Raw genomic sequence first — 15,232 nt, 5'->3', positions numbered from 1 at the left:
GAGTTTTGTAGAATACATTCTTATTCACTTTCTTTAGTCAAACTGATTATGTTTCCAAAGTTTCACCATTTAGATTGCTTCCTCAGTACTTATTATTCTTTTATAATTTTTCTACAGTTTTTAGTACTCAGTATTCATAAAATCAGTCTGCTGATTGGCCATCTTTCCTCTGGTCAGAACTTCATAAATCCTAGAGAATCTCTTACCTGACCATGTAGTTATTGTATAAGATAGGTGCTATTTGTTTAAACATTATTAGTCATTACATTGATAACATAAGGAATTTAAACTATTTTTCAAACTAATCGGATTTTGAGGCCACAATACTTAGTGAAGTACCTTGGCGCCTCCGCCTTAATGGAGGGTCGCCAGGTGAGCCGAGATCAAAGTATGCCACCAGGGGGTTGCATAAATATTATGTGATATATACAACTGAGTGTTACATAACTGTTATGTAATATATACACACACCCAAGGGGTACATAACTATTACATAATATGCAAATTATGCCGACACTTGAGGGTTACATAACTATTATGTAATGGGCACCAAAGGGTACGACTGTCTTAGAGAGGGATGACATCATAGTTCTACGAAGTAGCACCAGAGAGTGCGTTGGTATGATCATCAAGCAGATAGTTTGCGAGCAAACTACTAGAGGGTGATGTATATCAACATATCATCAACTTTCTAATACTAATCAAAGAATGCATAGAATTAATATTTTATGTAATTTACATAACATTACATTTACAATTGTCAGTACTGAAAAGATTTTATCACAAATACAGTTTTGCTTTATAAGTAAAATATTAAATATATTTTCAAAAGCAGATGGTGTTTCGATAGGTAGATAATGATACTAAAGTAAGGGTAGTGTTTGTATAGGTGGATGGTGTTACAAGGTGAATAGCTCAATAGGATGATGAGCTCATCATAGGGTGTCTCAAAATGTCATCAATGTCTATACTTTGTAAGTAAAATATTCTTTTTCTATGTATTGTGTATAACAATAAGTGAGTTATTGACAAAATAATTCATAGAATAGTGTTACTATAAGCGATTATGCTACTAAGGACAATGTTACCATAGTTCGTAGGATGATCAATTAATCAATAGTATTTTACCTTATTTGCAAATATCTGTTCTGAAAAGTATGGAGTTTTTGTGATAACATCTGTCAATATCATGCAAGAATTTAACATACAATCTTACTGTTTCACTAGTCTGGTTTTATAGATTAAATCTATTCTTATGCTATTCCTCTACCCATAATTTTTATTGTGTATAACAGTAAATGAGTTCTTGACAAAATATTTCATTTTACACATAGTAACTGTTAGTTTATAGGCAGACGATGTTATTATTACAAGGTCTTACTAAGGATAGTGTTAGTTTAGGTGGAAGATGTAACTAAGCATGGTGTTTTTATAGTACCGTAAGATTTTAAAACACCTGCTAATTTACTTTTACAAGTAAAACTATTATTTGAATGAGGCAAATATTATAGCCAATAATTTACCTTACATACTTTTACAATTATCCATCTCGTTGAATTCTCGATAACTGTTTTACATATAAAATGTCAAAAAATGCAAAATGTATGACATGCAAGTTAAATATAGAAACAAAAAACTATAGAACTAATGAATTAGTTTTATACATATATATATATATATATAATTAATATACTGTATAACATCTATTTGCCCTGAAAAGGACGCTTATTTAGATCTCATGTTTAGCTTTATAAGTTAATGTATTTGTTCCACGAAAGTTTAAAGATCTATGTGAATAACTATGTTTAACAATTACAATTCTAGAAATATTATTCTTATCTCGGTAACATTTATTATCTTTTCACCTAAAAATTATACAAATCCTAATTTACAAATTAGTATTGCTGTATATCAGACGAAATATATTAGTTCTTGTTTACAAATATTGTGTAGCAATAGTACAGGTTGATTCTCAAGTTGAGATCATTGACAGCCATATAACTAATAATTGAAGGTCAGTACTGAGTTGACAATTATATTTCAATATATAGCAAGCATTCAAATCTGGGTCACTCATCCCCATATAAACTGTAGCCATATCAGTCTACAATCAGTTTTAATTCAACATTCATGCAATTATGGTATCTTATAGTTCTACTGGCGATAAATATGGACAACTCATCTACTGTAAGTATTATTTTATTTATTCTATGTATTTAAACATATTCCTGAACTAAATGAAACAAGTAGTGCTACAGAAACATTTCAATATTGATAACATGTAATCAAGATACAATACATATTGTTACAGTAATGAATATTCAAAAGGCCAGCCTATAGTTTGTGCTGATTGTAATAGGTTTTGTAAGTTGGCAGACTGTTAAACTGACACAAAACAAAGAATGGAAAAAAAAACTATATCTTCATACATTAATTTGTATCAATTTATTGACAGAAAAAAACAACATAAACCAGATTTCCATCGATGTGGTGATATAAGATGCATAGGATGAAAATCATTTGTTTTAAATAACCATTTATGTTTTCTCCAGAAAAAGACGTCAAATCTTCAAGTAATAAACATTTATTTTTCGATTTTGAGACCAGTCAAGAAACTAGAATTCATAAGGTAAATTACTGTGTGATCCATGATTTTAACAGTAAGGTAACAGTTTTTAAAGGTTATAATTCATGTGATGAATTATGTAAATTCTTATTTTAGAAAGAGCATAAAAATTATACTGTAAAAGCTCACAACATGAAAGGTTTTACGGGAATTATATTTTGAATTATCTTATCCATCAAGGGATAAAACCTGACCTTATAATAAATAGAGGAGAAATTGTGGTTATGACTGTTAAAAGTCTGAAAATTAGAATCATTGACAGCTATAATTTCATGCCTATAGCCTTATCATAATTTCCTAAAACCTTTGGTTTACAAGAACTGCAAAAAGGATATTCTCTGCCCCCTTTTCAGTGTAAAATCAAATCAAGAGTATCAATGACCTATACCAGATGTCAGCTTTTACTCTTCCAGCACTATGTCAGCACCTATAAGATGAAAATTCCTGGACTGGCACTGACAGCCATGAGATGAAGGGTACATCTTTGACTTTCAAGAAGAGTTGTACAGGTAAGAAAAAAATGGTATAATTGTTGAAAGTTGTTATATTTATTCTTACAATTTGTTGAAAGTTATATTAATTATTCTTTCATTTTCTTTTGGTATTGTCAATCAGATGTAGACGTACTTCGATGGGTGATGTCTTCAATTCAGGGAAGAGTTTCTCACAATCTGGGACATAGACCCCTTTGGTACACGACCGTTGCTTCTGTATGCATGGTTGTATACAGAAGCAAATTTTTATCACCATGATCAATAGCTGTGCCTAACCACAGATATTTTACATTCAACAACTAAAACCAAGTACGTTTCCATAGTGGTTAGAATATATACCGAAATCTCACAGGGTCAAGATCTAACATGCACTTGATAGTGGTAATAAACAAATCATGAATTATAAAGTAGATGGTTCCTGTAAGGAGTACAATATAATCTACGAATTTTGCGGGTGCTACTACCATGTGTGTAATACATGTTATGATTCTGATACACAGAACATAGTTCTATATAGACCCATGTAGTTTTTAAAAAGCGTACTTTAGAGAGTCAACAACAATTCGAAACTCTGGGGATTAAGGTCATAGCAATATGGGAACATGAATTTTAAGAAGATGAAACTAATGACTTATACTGATCAGTTTCCTTAGGGACCACACTGTAGTTTCACACCTGGATAGACAATACGCTTTCTGTGGAGGGTGAGTCAATGTGACAAGACTTTTATATGATATAAAGGAAGGAGAAAAGATCAAGTATGTAGACTTTACGTCCTTTTATCCATGATCAAACAAATACTGTGGGTATCTGCTTGAGCATCCTACCAACGTAATAATAAATTCCACTGATTAAAAAAATACTTGGGTTTTATAAAATGTAAAATTCTAGCTCCGAGGAGTCTCTACCATATCGTTTTACCCATTAGAAGTAATGGTAAATTAACTTTTCCCTTACTTGGATCATATGTGTAATCAAGATCACCACCACCACATAAACATTATGACTATGAGAAAGCTTTCACTGGTGAAAAAAGCAGTCGAGTGTAATGAAAATATACGAGATTTACCCATTAAACCCAGAGATCTTTTTTGAGAATTATATTGATACTTTTCTTAAAATAATACAGAAAAATTCTGGATGGTCCTTTCACTGTGTAACATCAGCGGCAAAACAGGATTATGTTGTTCAGTATGCTCAAAAGGAAGGAATGCAACTGACTCCAAAACATAGCTTTTAATCCAGGAAGAAGGTCATCTCCAAAACTTTGTCTTAACTCTTTTGGGGGACGTTGGGTATGTCTGAGGACAAATTACAACTTACCTATGTAACATCTGTTAAAGAGTATCCCTCTTTAATGAATGATAATACTAAGGTAGTAACATATGTTACTTTAGTTAATGATGAACTATTTGCTCTTCATTGGAAACACAAGCATGAGTATTTGCCACAGAAGATCAAACCAACATCTTTTTTGGTGGTTTTCACCACTTCTCACAATTGTCTGAAATTATACCATATGATTAAGAAGGTAGGTTCATTTGTATTGTATTGTGAAACACATAGTATTGTTTGCATTTCAGACAGATCTAACGATCCCCCTCTAGATTATTTATCTTGGTGAATTTCCAGATGAGTTCAATGGCCACATCACATTGTGGTTCAGTGGTGGTCCCAAGAACTATGGATGCTTATGTGACGATGGGAAGTCCTGTTGTAAAATTAGAGGGTTTACCCTAATTTTGTCAACATTGAAAAATTAAATTTCTCAACAATTAAGAGTAAAATAATGGACATATTCAACCCTTTTCAGCGTCCTATAACAGTGACAAATCCTAAGAAGATATGTAGAAACTTAAAGACTCAGACCGTTTATATCAAGGAAGAATAGAATAATTATCATACAGTTTACACCAAATGACATATCCTTCCAGGTTTTAACACTCTACCACATGGATATTGAATATTTTCATCTAATGGAACTAACTAATTGCCATGATCTATGGACTGAAAAAGAGGGCACGTGTAGGACCTTGGGGGAATATTCGAAGTGCACTCAAACATGATTTTTATATCTATATAAGGTGATTCCTGTTTCATTTATTTCTCTTTAATGTTTGAGATGGATAACCATCTACAACACCTTTTTTATGTGTTTAGTGTCAGGTCCAACAGGAAGTGATAAATCACAGTTTGTAAGCAAAGTTTTAACTTGGCATTTTGAAGTTATCTATCCTATTCCTCAAAACATCGTATGGTTTTATGGTGAATTTCAACCCCTGTATACTAAATTAATGCAAAATATTCCTAACATTAAATTTTTCGAAGGACTGCCTAAAACCTTTCATGATTAATTACGACCTAATAAACCAAATCTTTCATCATTGATGATCTTATGAGTGAACGTGGAGAAAATAAACGAGTGTCTCAATTTTCTACATGTGGAAGTCACCATTTGAACTTAACAGTGTCTAGTATTGTACAGAATCTATTTCATCGGGGTAAAGAAATGTGTAATATTAGTTTAAATTCTCAATACATCATATTGTTCAAAAATATCAAAGACAAAAGCCAGTTAAATGTTATAGCGAGACAAATGTTTCCAGCACCTATCAAGTACTTTAACGAAGTTTATCAAAATGCAAGGAAACAACGATATGGCTACTTACTTGTTGATTTGAAACCACAAACGCCTGAGCAATTGCGCCTTAGGACAGGACTTTTTCCTGAAGATAAAGTTATATTATATGTACCAAAGTAAGTTCAAATTGATGTTTCATTGAATATATACCCATTCATTACCATGACTACAGCTCTATTGGAACTAGGAGATTTTTATGTGAAGGACAGACCAAATGTAATTAAACAACTATCATTCAAATGTTACTGGAGACATGGGTGTGTTTTTATGTAAAACAACCGTTTTTGAGTTAATATATTTCAAATACAGACTATCACCAGTGTGGATGGGTGACAGGGTACATTCATCACATCCCAAGGAAAACTGGAAACATTGACTATCCATCCCTACCTGTTGAGTGTGGCTAGGTTGTTGTGAGAGAACTTTATTACTGTTTATACAAATGAGAGAGAGAAAGTCGAGATGAGAAGTGTGCTGAAAATTCCTTGTTTTAATCTGGAATTGTTTGGATGCTCCAGGGTTAAACAACTTCCAAAATAAACTCTACCCTCTCTGTTTCATATTTACAGTCATCATAATTATAGTGTAAAAAAATTGATCTTATATCTAAATGGATGTATAAATAAAAAAAATTATATGTTGAACCTAACAATTTCTTTTCATTTATTCACCATGACACTTAGAGTTAAACAACATAAACAGTTGATCTGCACATCACCTAAAGCTACGTGTAAACAGATTAAAAGAATAATTGCTGGAACTAAAAATGAGTTTATTGTGTGTATTTGTGAATGCACTTTAAATGTTTTAAAGGGTAATGTTCCCATGACGCACATACAAAAGCAGAAACTTAGACGATGTAGGTCATTATTGAGAGAGTTGGCTATCATGAAAGCATCTATTAAACAGAAAAGAAACTTACTAATATAGAAAGGAGGGTTTTTACAATTACTCACAGAACCAATACTTTCATGATTTTGTGGTTTGGCAGAAATTTAAAAAATATGGAACACACAAAACGAATGGTTCGCGTTCCTTAAGAACTGGTACACACATATTATCCGCCCAGAGTTTATGAAAGTATTAAACTCTATAGATAATGATATGAATTTTGTCATACAAAATGATATGTTACCTGTAGACGATAAAGCAAAGATGATAAATCAGCTGCAACAATGTCATCAAACCTTTCATTTGCAAACCATTGAACCCATTAAAATTACAATAGAATCGACAATTTATCAAAACTTAGAGATTGTCGACAGCATTCCTTAGAAATATAAAATAGCTGAAATCTTATTAAGCTTGATACGTTCCAGTGGGGATCTAACGTGGAATGATCGAGGAGAATTAGTGATTAGTGGAAAATCCGTTTCAAACAGTAACATAATCGATCTAATCAATACCATGCTACAAAAACGAAATCATTTTGATCCTACTGGATGGATAGAATTTGCAGAATGATTATCCAATATGAATATTCCCCAAGAAGTTGTTGGAAATGTAGAAAGATGGATGTATATGAAACATGATAAACGTGTTAAAAGACTTAAATGTACTGTATCTAAATGGGTTCATTTTTAATAAAATAATATTGTATTATTCATTCATTTGTCTCTTGACTGTCATCATGGGCTGTTGTCAGTCTTTTAAGCTTAATATTTTGAGCCATCTAAAATTAACATCGCCTGTTGTAAAGGTCAAATTATTACTACTGTTAGAGACAAAGTTGATGGTAAGCTAAATAAAAGTAGATTGTATAGTCGTAGAAAATAATGTCTAATAAAACATTGCAATCTATCTATTATAACCCTACACATCCTGCCATTTTTGGTGGAGTACATACTTTATTTGAATCTGTGAAAGCGTTAAGTAACTCCATCACTCTGAAACAGGTTAAAGACTGATTGAGTCGTCAAGATACATACACTTTACACAAACCAGTAAGATATAAATTTTCATGGAACAGAGTGATCATTTCTGGAATCAATGAACAAAGGCAGGCTGATTTGGTGGATCTCTCTAACCTAAGTCAATATAACAATCAGTTTAAGTCTTTACTCACGTGTATCGATGCGATTTTTAAATATGCATGGATAAGAAAGGTGCAACACCCGTAAAACATTTCAAACTGATTTTAAAACAGGGTCGAAAACCTTGTAAACTTCAAAGTGATTCTGGAACAGAATTTACTAATCATTTGTTTCAGTGTTATCTCAAGGAACAAGACATCCATTTCTTTACTACACATAAAACAAAAGCATCTATAATAGAAATATTTAATCGCATTCTTAAAACTAGATAGTTGTGCTATTTTACTCCCCATGAAACTTACAAGTGTATCACAGTATTGAAAAATTTGGTCAATGCCTATAACCAATCGTATTATCGTATCACCAGAATGGGACCAATGAACATTAATCACTCTAATCAGCCAGTGGTGTGGAAAACACTTTACAACCCATCTAGCTAAGTGAAATTTTGATTAAAAGTAGGTGATCAAGTATGTATTAGTAAAGTGAAGCATCAACTTAAGAAAGACTATATGCTTGGATGGACAGACAAAACCTTTACAATTTATGAGAGAATAGAGAGAAATCCACCAGTATATAAACTGCAAGACCATCTCAGAGAAAAATTAAATGGGACAGTTTACGAAGCTGAACTACAACGTGTTGTCAAGTGCTCAATGATGTTTATGCTGTGGAAGAAATATTATGCGAATTAGGAAGGGGGGAAACAAACAATATTTTGTAAAATGGAAAGGATATTCTGATTCAATAGCCGGGTCCCTCAAAAAGATTTGAATTGTCTGCAGTCATAAAAATGATAAGCTCGTTATTCAGCATGGATCAGCTGTATGTGACCTTACCTAGTAACAATTCTAGAAACTATTTTGTTAGCAATACTGTAACAAACTATGTCATTCATTTTCCGAGATCTATCAGCCTTGAAGGTTCGTGGGAAACAGCTTTGGCCAAGTTACAGTATTCACGTAGCTGTTATAACGTGTCTGACGATACAAGATGGTTATCCTACTTTTCTGGCCCTCACTCTTCTACCATAATCAGTTATATTAGACCATGTTATTACAAGAACTTGAACATTTAACTGGAATCTTAAACCAAGTAGAAGAATCACTTTTTAAACCTGACAATGAACCTATATTTACTTATGATTCGTTCACCCAAAAAGTAAGTTTGAATGTAAATAATAGATCCTGTATAACACTGAATCCTGTGCTATCAGTACTACTTGGATTTGATAATAATCACAGAATAACAGAGCCAACCATAGCTCCATATACTGTTAATATGCATGGTGGATGTTATTCACTCTATGTTTACTCAGATATTGTTGGACTCGGTATTGTTGATGATGTTAAAGGTCAGAATGGAGACATGATTACTGAAACATTTACAAATCCTCAATACAGACAAGTTTCCAAACTACTGAGATCGATGTAAGGGATGACATGAGTCGACCTATCCCACTTCAACAAGGAAGAGTCATCATAACACTTCATTTTCGTCATCTGTGAAAACATGAGAGTTCCATACTATCAGTAACCCTCTGTCTATGACGATTATTACGATTACAAAGTGGGAAGTGGTTTACTTTATTATGCTGGTCGTCAGTAGCAATGGGATCACTGATTGGGAGACATTTTGAGTAACTTGTTTCATTCAGCTTGGAATTCATTTCTACTTGTTATATAGGAAAACAAGCTGTTCAGTCAGGCATAAACTTAGCATCAGATGTTATACAAAGAAAATCTTTTGTTGATGCTGGAAAACGACAAGCAATGAGAAAGGAAAATTCACCAAGAAGAGAAGTCAAATGTGGAGTTACAACAAAAAAATACTGAAAGAGCCGTATTAGTCTGTGTGTGGACGATATTGTACATATTATGCTTATTATCGTTGTGAACATGTGTTAAAGTAAAAACTGTTATCTAATAAAATAAAAAAGCCGCAAAGGCGAAACGTCGGTTAAAATAAACTTTCTCTTAGAATTATCTGGAATCCAATGGTCGTTTGTTTTTTTTTACTGATTTTATTATCAAACCGAGTTACGATGGCACCTATAAAAGGTAAATCAAAGAAAATGTTCATCGTTTTATGTCTTCATTCTTTTAGGGACAAGTAAAGAGGAAAAAAAATATTTTTCTTACTCCGGTAATCTATGTTAATTAGTTTGTTACCAACAGAATTGTTCATGCTACAATACGTTAATTGTGAATTGTTTTGAATATCGAACTATTTTACTTTCTGCTGAGCGCTCATCTATACCATAAAGCGGCTTGTGTTTGGATGTTGGTAACGAAAATTTTCCATCGTCTCGATCACAAAGAAACTTTCAGAGGTTATTTGGTAGTCTCGATCACAAAGAAACTTTCAGGGGTTATTTGGTAGTCTCGATCACAAAGAAACTTTCAGGGGTTATTTGGTAGTCTCGATCACAAAGAAACTTTCAGGGGTTATTTGGTATTCTCCAGAGGATTTCTTAACCACTTACTTTACTCGTTTTCCAATTTTTTACGTGTTGACAACCATTTCAATTTTCTCCTTTAGTGCGAGCGAATGACGAACCCGCACTTCGTTCTTGTAAGGATACGAAATAAATATCACGCATGCGTAGGAACTTATTGCTAGTTTAAGTAATTTCTGTTTAGTACAGGTTTCGAACCATCGTATGACCTACACATTGCTTAATTACAGTTTTCATCATTTTTCAAGATGACATTTTTGTAGTTTCATAGCTAAGAAACGCAAAAAAACAAGTTTCAGGGATAGATGCATCACGAATTCGGTCAGGAAGGTATCACGTCTATTATACTACATAAAATTTTATGAAATATATACTGAATGAGATTTTTATCATTTACGATAGATAATGAAGAATGTTTTTTAAGTTAAACGTAGTTATTGTAATACAAAACAGGTGGCCGAGTATAGGCGCTGAAAAAATTAAATATAAAAATGTTTTGCGTATATTAGAAATTGAAATTACATTATTTAAATACTATAATTAATTAAATCAGTTACAGAAATCACTAAGATAATACCTAGTTTTAAATTGTTTACCTTTTTTTCAAAACGATAATTTTTATCATTTTGTAATTCTCTATTTTTATAACAATGCCATTTCACTGTAACTAAATAATAATATTCTTTGTAAAGCTACTCGAGGCCTATCTGCGTTAGCCTGGTGATAGAATAGCTAGTTAACACCACCTAACGTCAACTCTTGGTCTACTTTTTATACCAAAGAATAATGAGATTGACTGTCACATCATGGCTGACAAAGCGAGCATATTAGGTGAAGGGTTTCGAACTCACGACCGTTTATAATTGGAAATATACTGCTCTTACAAATGAAAAGCCATTTCTGTTTTCCCTACTCCATTCTACAATTTCACACTTTTTGTGAACCTTTACAAGTAGCCGAAATATATCATCTTTAAACATTAATTAAACTATTTTAGTTCCTCGGTGGGTCAGCAGTAAGTTTACAGACTTACAATACTAAAATCAGGGGTTCGATTCCTCGTGGTGGGAAGAACGCGGATATCCTATTATGTAGCTTTATGCTACAATCAACAATTTTTTTTAATTTTACAAGAAGCGTCTTTTAAGTGAATCAGTCCAAAAATGGGTGACATTTACTTAAGCTACCAAAAGTACAGATGCAGTAAGTTCAGAAAACAACAACATTTTGAAACTCTTCTGAGACAAGTAGTGAAATCGAATTACAATTAGATTTGGGAAAAGATTGACATCGACACAATGGAAAACGCCGAAGGATAGTTTTTCAATAAATGTATTCAAAAAACCAGGATATTAACTGAACAATCCCACTAATCCGTTAAGACTAAGTAATCACTTCAGGCTGTGGATGCTGTTGACTGGATACTTTTCCTGTGGTCCATGGTTAAAAATTAGAGACGCCTATGCCTGAACCACACAGGTCTTTTTATTTAAGTCGTTTAGCCCATGTGACATGCAGAGTTACTATTATAACTTAACAGTTCTGCACAGCATTTAATGTTTAGCTAAGATACATATAATGTTAACTTTTGATAATAAAATTCATGAAAAGTTTTCTATTGAATTCGTGTTTGCAATTTTATAACTGAAAACACAATCATGCCTGTAATTTTATAACTGAAAACACAATCATGCCTGTAATTTATAACTGAAAACACAATCATGCCTGTAATTTTATGACTAAAAACTCAATAATATCTGTAATTTATCATCAATGATGGTACTATTTTTATATCCTCTAGCGTTCTTAACACCAGTCTGTTAAAACAACAAGTAAAATGTGAACAACCACATTTTTCACTGTTTGTGTCCTATCCAGAGATCATAACCACTGCTGGACCGGGCGAAGCTTGTTTGTTAGCGTGCCCAGACGGTAAATCTGAGGGTTCATGGTTCGTTTTCCGTTACTGTGATAACGCACGCTATACTGTGGGGCTATGAATACGCTACAATAATAACTTTGAACTACTACTTTAAGGCCAAGAAAGAGTAGCCAAGAGTTTACTGTGGGTGCTGTTGACTAGCTGATTTCAATCTATTTTATTGGTTTAACATGAGCAGAGGAAGCAAAAATTAATTGAGAGGGCTAAAGATTTGAACAAAGTCATTCTATGGAAATCATGGGGTATGACTCCCCAAAAATGTGGCATTTATAGACCTAAAATGGAGTAATTCTTAAAATATACCTATAAAAACACGGACTTGTAGTTAAAAGGAGCTTTAAAATTATTAATCTGCCACTACCTAGTGTATACCTGGAGAACTTACACTTCCCTCTCCCCTGGTTCCTTTACCAATGTTTAAATTAGAGATGACTTGTACACATATGTGTAGCTCAAACAAACAATAAACAGTATAATGCACTGTGCATTTTTATTTATTCATATTTTAGTCCGGTTTTACAGAAGTACATAAGTGTTGTACAAAGAAAACATTAATGGTGTTCTGGATCTTCTCTTGGTTGAAGGGTTTGCTTTTCTCAAGCTTCTAAATAATCTTCAACTAGAAAAATGGAAAATATATTCGTTCATCTAATGTGAACAGTATTGTAGCAATAACTATTTAGTGGTCATATAAATCATCTTTTTTAACAAATATTTTTTTTTCTACTTTGTGAAATACAGCATAGCAAAGCTATTTCACTACAGACTTGGACGAATGCAAATAATTCTACACGTTTGATTTTAGCGCCCTATAGCGGCGAACAAGGAACTACGAATTCGAAGAAAAAGAAGAGGAAAAACCGTTATAAAGTAACTTGGATTAATTTCGTCAAGAATCACGATCTGAAAGAAGGTTATTTGAAATGTGGCATCAAAAGATGTTTTTCAGATACTTTTGTATTAAACGAAACAAAAGTTGAAGTATATAAATTCGAAAAACCCTTACATAAGTAATGTACGTATATACGAACATTAAGATATAAATTTTTCATATTCTATGAAAACTCTTGCTAAACCATATGTTTATATATTACTGTACTGGTCCTGTAAAACAATAACGTTTAGTTTCGTAAATTATTAAAAAGCTATGTTTTTTACAGCTGAATAGTTTGTATAGACAGAATACTCACGTTTAGTGTCAGGCCAGCCAATAGATTCATCTTTCAGTTGACTGTCCAGCCAAGTCTCCAGGGGCTCGAAGTATGAAATCAGGGATTTTCCATTCATAGTGGACTCACCCGTCAACAACTCCATCACTTCCGGCCATGGTCGAGATGACCCCATACTGAGGGCTTCACTAGAAGCAGGTTTGAAAAAAAAAGGATATTAGGAGATTTAGCAATTGGTGATAATATTATCAGTTATAGAGATATAGGGTGTGATAATGTAGTTCAAATTTCAAAATGAATAGATAACTTTCAGGTATTAGATATTGTGCTCTAAAATGTGACCTTCATCTTCGCTATATTCTCAATAATCATTTTCCATTATAACATGAACACTATTAAATCTCAATAAACATTTTCCATTATATCATGAACACTAACTATTAAGTCTCAATAAACATTTTCCATTATAGCATGAACACTATTAAATCTCAATAAACATTTTCCATTATAACATGAACACTATTAAATCTCAATAAACATTTTCCATTATATCATGAACACTAACTATTAAGTCTCAATAAACATTTTCCATTATAATATGAACACTATTAAATGTCAATAAACATTTTAAACACATTTCACATAATAGGGTTCGAAAACAAATACTTAACACTTTGTACTAATAGGTCCTTTAAAGCAGGAGTTAGCTGTTAAGCACAAAGCTGTACAATGTGCTGTACCTATCGCAAATATCGAAACCCAATATTTAAATGTTATGACCTGTTAGACTAGCCGCTGAGTCAACGGGGTAAAAATCAGGAGTTAAAGCAGTTTATTGTTTAGCATCTTGTGATTTTACGTGCTTAAAATGATAAGGTAAAACAATTAATTATATGAAATTAGAGTATCATGATATGACTAAGCGAAACTAGAAAATTTACCAGGAAATTATACTTGAAGTTGGAGTAGCATATAAATTCAAATATTGAATGGGGGAAGTTGTTGAGTCAACCACTGTAGCTGTAGATTATTAAATCAAAATTAATACAAAGATCACAAATACATTTTTACGTGTCGTCAGTTTAGACAAATGTTACAAGTCGTTTCTAGTTGTAGAGTATGTTTACCAACTTATATTAAAAAACACGTGTTGCATACCTTAGAGCACTTCCTGCCTCCTTACTCCTGTAAATATCACACTTATACAGCGGTCCCTCGTGGCCTGCTTTCTTACAAAGTGCTTCGTGAAACTGGAATTGGATGACGAAGCTTACAAAATAACTGTAAAAAACAGGTTATTATTATCATTTTATTCGACCAACCAATTTCACAATACAGAACGAGAGGATATATTACAGAGAGAAGTAATTTTATTGGTTACGCCAAACTTTGTTCCACATAAAGAGCATATCTACTTCTCAATACATGAACGACTTTTCAAACTAGAAAGAGTTAAATATTATTTAATCGTTATAATAAACTTTATATTAATCAGGCCAGTGTCTCGTTTTTTTGTTCTTATGTTTTGTTTTGTTTTTTGGATATGTTCGTACCGGATGTATGGCACTCCGGATGGGATGTGGAACTTAGCACCAGCATCAAAGTCCACCTCAGATCGTTTAGATGGAGGAGAAATTCCCTGGTACTTAATCCTGTCGCAAAAGATAAACTGGAATAAGATCACTATGTTATAGAAGAAGCTAACATTTTTATGTTATGTATAAACCCGTAAGAAATAGCGTTCACAGGTGGAAACAAATACGAAGGAAACTGGAATAACATCGTTCTGATAGCGAAAACTAAAATTTTTGTATTTCAAATATGTATTACATACACTTATGGAAGCATTGTTCATAGACAAAAATAGAG

At 32.6% G+C, this 15,232-nt stretch overlaps 2 protein-coding genes across 3 annotated transcripts in view; one reads left to right on the top strand and one right to left on the bottom strand.

Annotated features, from left to right (window-relative positions):
• The window catches only part of LOC106472652 (angiotensin-converting enzyme-like), a 149,636-nt gene that overhangs the window by 43,904 nt on the left and 90,500 nt on the right, over positions 1–15,232 (top strand). The gene's annotated exons all lie outside the window — the stretch shown is intronic.
• The window catches only part of LOC111089490 (angiotensin-converting enzyme-like), an 18,672-nt gene continuing 16,107 nt past the window's right edge, over positions 12,668–15,232 (bottom strand). The window contains exons 10-11 of one of the 2 annotated variants that reach the window (XM_022402111.1): positions 13,385–13,414; positions 12,668–12,813 (exon numbers count right to left, since the gene is read on the bottom strand). In XM_022402111.1, coding sequence (XP_022257819.1) covers positions 12,791–12,813; positions 13,385–13,414 — 53 coding nt within the window. In that variant the 3' untranslated portion in view covers positions 12,668–12,790. Of the gene's footprint in view, positions 12,814–13,384; positions 13,415–15,232 lie in introns of those variants that run through there. The other variant, XM_022402115.1, reaches the window with a different exon arrangement.

This window comes from Limulus polyphemus, unplaced genomic scaffold, assembly GCF_000517525.1.
Source record: "Limulus polyphemus unplaced genomic scaffold, Limulus_polyphemus-2.1.2 Scaffold123, whole genome shotgun sequence".
Lineage (NCBI taxonomy): Eukaryota > Metazoa > Arthropoda > Merostomata > Xiphosura > Limulidae > Limulus > Limulus polyphemus.
This window is presented reverse-complemented; position numbering and strand designations above follow the sequence as displayed.